The sequence below is a fragment of the Moesziomyces antarcticus genome, assembly GCF_000747765.1.
Source record: "Moesziomyces antarcticus DNA, scaffold: scaffold_v10141, strain JCM 10317, whole genome shotgun sequence".
Lineage (NCBI taxonomy): Eukaryota > Fungi > Basidiomycota > Ustilaginomycetes > Ustilaginales > Ustilaginaceae > Moesziomyces > Moesziomyces antarcticus.
The window spans coordinates 1-3,164 of record NW_014638869.1 but is presented as its reverse complement, the minus strand read 5'-3'; the positions used below and the strand labels follow the sequence as shown (position 1 = coordinate 3,164).

The 3,164-nt window shown below is 59.0% G+C and overlaps 2 protein-coding genes across 2 annotated transcripts; one reads left to right on the top strand and one right to left on the bottom strand.

The window, feature by feature from the left end:
* Positions 1 to 98: 98 nt before the first annotated feature.
* PAN0_141c6803 (uncharacterized protein) lies at positions 99 to 2,283 on the bottom strand (the record flags this gene model as incomplete). Its single annotated transcript, XM_014797777.1, has 3 exons — positions 99 to 1,842; positions 2,032 to 2,145; positions 2,240 to 2,283. 3 exons carry the CDS (start codon positions 2,281 to 2,283, stop codon positions 99 to 101), a joined length of 1,902 nt encoding a protein of 633 aa, XP_014653263.1.
* Positions 2,284 to 2,916: 633 nt separating this feature from the next.
* On the top strand, positions 2,917 to 3,126 carry PAN0_141d6802 (uncharacterized protein; the record flags this gene model as incomplete). Its single annotated transcript, XM_014797776.1, has 1 exon — positions 2,917 to 3,126. A coding segment is annotated over one exon (210 nt), but the record flags the coding sequence as incomplete, so codon positions are not given.
* Between the last annotated feature and the right edge of the window lie 38 nt (positions 3,127 to 3,164).

The following is a 3,164-nucleotide window of genomic DNA, read 5'->3' as shown; positions in this document are numbered from 1 at the left end:
AAGATACATCGTAAAGAGAAGCATGAGGAGATACAACGTAAAGAGAGCGTGAGGGTATACAGCAAAGAGGCCATTCAAACGTCATTTTTGGGCTTGTGCTAGCGTTGAGAATGGCGCAGATCCACCTCGATGACGGGCGTGATCAATGCCGCGGTGCTTGCAGCCAACGACGCGTCCGACTTGGCCTGCAAGCTTTGAAACGAGCCGTTGGTAGAGTGGGGGCTAGCGCACGTTGCCTCCAGATCCTTATCCACGATCGACTGTGCAGTGCTCGCTCTCTGCCTCGTTTGGTACTGGACGACGGTGATGTTGATTTCCCCATCGGTGCTGGCGCTTCTTGCCCTCGTGATGCTCAGACCAATCGCGGCCCTGAAGAGCGGGTCGATGGTGGCGGCGGTGCAGAATGCGGCAAAGATGGTGCCTGACAGCACGGTCAAGATGCTGGCAGCGAACTCGAGCGCCTTGATCTGCTGCATCACATTCCCCTTGTGCACGTTGCCAAAGCTGGCCGCGATAAAGTAGATGGGCAAAGCACCGTAGGCGGGCACGCAGATGGCGAGCAGAATCACATAGATGTGCGCCAGGAAGGTCATCTTCCACGTGTTCATGTTGGATGCATATCCCGGCTTACCCTTGGTGAGCAAGAACCAGACTTTGGAAAAGTAGGTTTTGCAACCCGTGGGAAGCGGGGTCGAGGAGCGACGACAGGCATTGTCGACGAGGCTGACGAGGTTAGGCAGGCCGTAGACCAGCACAGGGATGAAGATGAGTACGGCGAAACCGGCAAAGACGGCGAGGTTGAGGCAGCTATAGCGGTAGCTGTTGAAGTACGCCGCAGCCACCGTGCGCGCCTTCCAAATGAGGTCGTCGGATGCAAGAGCGTTGCTGTGCGCAAAGTGAATGGGGTCGAATGCCGCCTTTTTCAGCTGGCTGTGCAGTGCAGCAGGAAGGATGTCCTGAGCAAGGTGTTTGGCGCGGAAACACTGTGCAGCTCCCAAACCGACGAACGTGAGCGTTGTCACTGAAAACGCAGCCAGGGGGACGACGAGGAGCGAGTTGACGATCCAGGCTTGTTTGGGAACCGGCAGATACCACCAGCCTGCCTTGGTGGACTGATGCGACGAGAACGGCGACTTGGGGCTAACGCCGAGCACGAAGCCGTGGATGCTGGTCCAGCCGCCCGCTACGAGCGGGTACCAGGGCAGCGGAATCACCCACCAATACTCGAGCGTGCTTCGCTGCGCCATGATGAACGCAGCGACGGTGAGAGCGATGCCCTGATATGCCAACATGTACACCACCACCGCAGCGACGAGCAGAAACACGGCGTTGGCGACGTACACCGTGCCGAAGCTGGTGGGCCGCGCGATAAAGATCCACAGACCGCCAAAGCTGCGTTTCTCGAACATCATCACGGCGCACACGAGCACGATGAAGAGCACGACGAATTCGGCGGCGAGCACGTAGATGCGCAGGTTGGAGGGGAGCGGTTGGTAGATGGCGTGCGCGAGGGCAACGAGCAGCTGGTCCTCGGTCTGGTTGCGATGCAGAAAGGTCATGGAGGCGGCCGTGATGGGCCGAAGCAGTGAAGGCACCACCGCGGGAAGATCGAGCAGCGCTGTGGCGTCCATCGTGGCGACTTCAACTCCCAAGAAGAAAGTGAGGAGTGTTGGAGGAGAGGAAGGGATGACAAGCGGGATGACAAGAAGTGCGAGGGTGGTGGGGCTCTTTATACGAGTCTTGGGATCTAGAGGCACTTGTGCTACGGCCGCTTCCATCCGTGCTACAGCAGGACCGAGCGAAGTTGCATTCGATGAGACCTTGGCATTCCACGTCTCAGTGCTACGGGTGGCAAGGGATCAGGCGACCTTTTGCGCGCTGCTGCTGGGCTGGAAAAGTTTCGGGAAGCGTTTCTGCAGCCAGACAAAGGGGAGCCAGCGGGAGCGTGTGAGCATGAAGGGCGCCTACCGCGCTTCCGACTTTAGCGGGTGGGGTGGTGCTATTGTTCGGAGTCAAACGCCGACCGACGACCCGAGCGCGATGTCTGCCGACTCGAGGGTCCAAGCGTGGAGCGCCTCGCTGCGCTGGTCGGGAACAAAAACAGCGGCAAGCGAGAACAATGGCAGAAAGCGAGACTCGCATGCACTGCATTGACACCCGAAAAAGTGGCGTACACTACATGCGAAACCGAGGATTTTAAGGATGAACGAGCTGACAGCTTGCGGCTACGATAGGCGACGTGATGAGGAGGCTGGCAGCTGCGAGCGGGCGGTGGCGTCGCATGGTGATGCCGCCGCCCTCGCGCCTCGCCCGTCGCCCTCCGCCACCAAGAGGATGGAGTAGGCGCTTGACAGCCAACGAGCATCGCGTTGACAGCTGCCCGCTTTTTGTGGCGATTCCAATCCAAAAACTCATGGCGGCTGCTGCTGCGGCTGCGTCTCGCCGGCGTTTCGTCGAATAAAAATGTCGAATGTGGATAATATTGCGACCTAACAAAGTCAGCTTTTTTGTGTTGGGACGCCTGACGCGTAAAGCAGCGAGGCGCGCGGCCGATTCGGAAGGTGGAAGGTGGAATGAATGCATATCTCGAAGACAATTCATTTTGGCGCCGCTGTGGGGCAGAGGAGAAAGTGAGAAGAGTGGGAAATTACACAAGCATCTCGCCCAAAGCGCTCGTGGAGTCGCCTCGTATCCACCAAGAAAGCCACCACACCATCCCCACTCGCTCGCTCACAAGCCACTGAGCACAGAGCGCCGTGTGTGCTGTCGAAGCCCGCTCTTTTGACTCGGCACATTTCTCCCGCACGCGCCACCCGCACCCGCACTCAACCTCTTTCACTTCCGCACTGCCGCACTTTCACTTCCGCACTTCGTACCGCACGCTTTCCGCAAAGCCTTGGCCCTCACAGCTCCAACATGACCGCTTCCAACTCAAAACAAGCCAACGGCACCCACGACCACCACGAGGATGACGACGACTCCCACGACGAGGAACTCCTCCGCGCTGCTGCACAGGCCGACAATCAAGATCACCACTCTGCACCATCCACCTGGGCCAACTCGCCCGCTCCCATGGCTCGCTCCGCCTCCTCCCAGCAGCGTGGCCGCAAGCCCGCAGAGCCAGAGGTAGACCCAGCCGTACACGAACAGCGCATAGACAGACT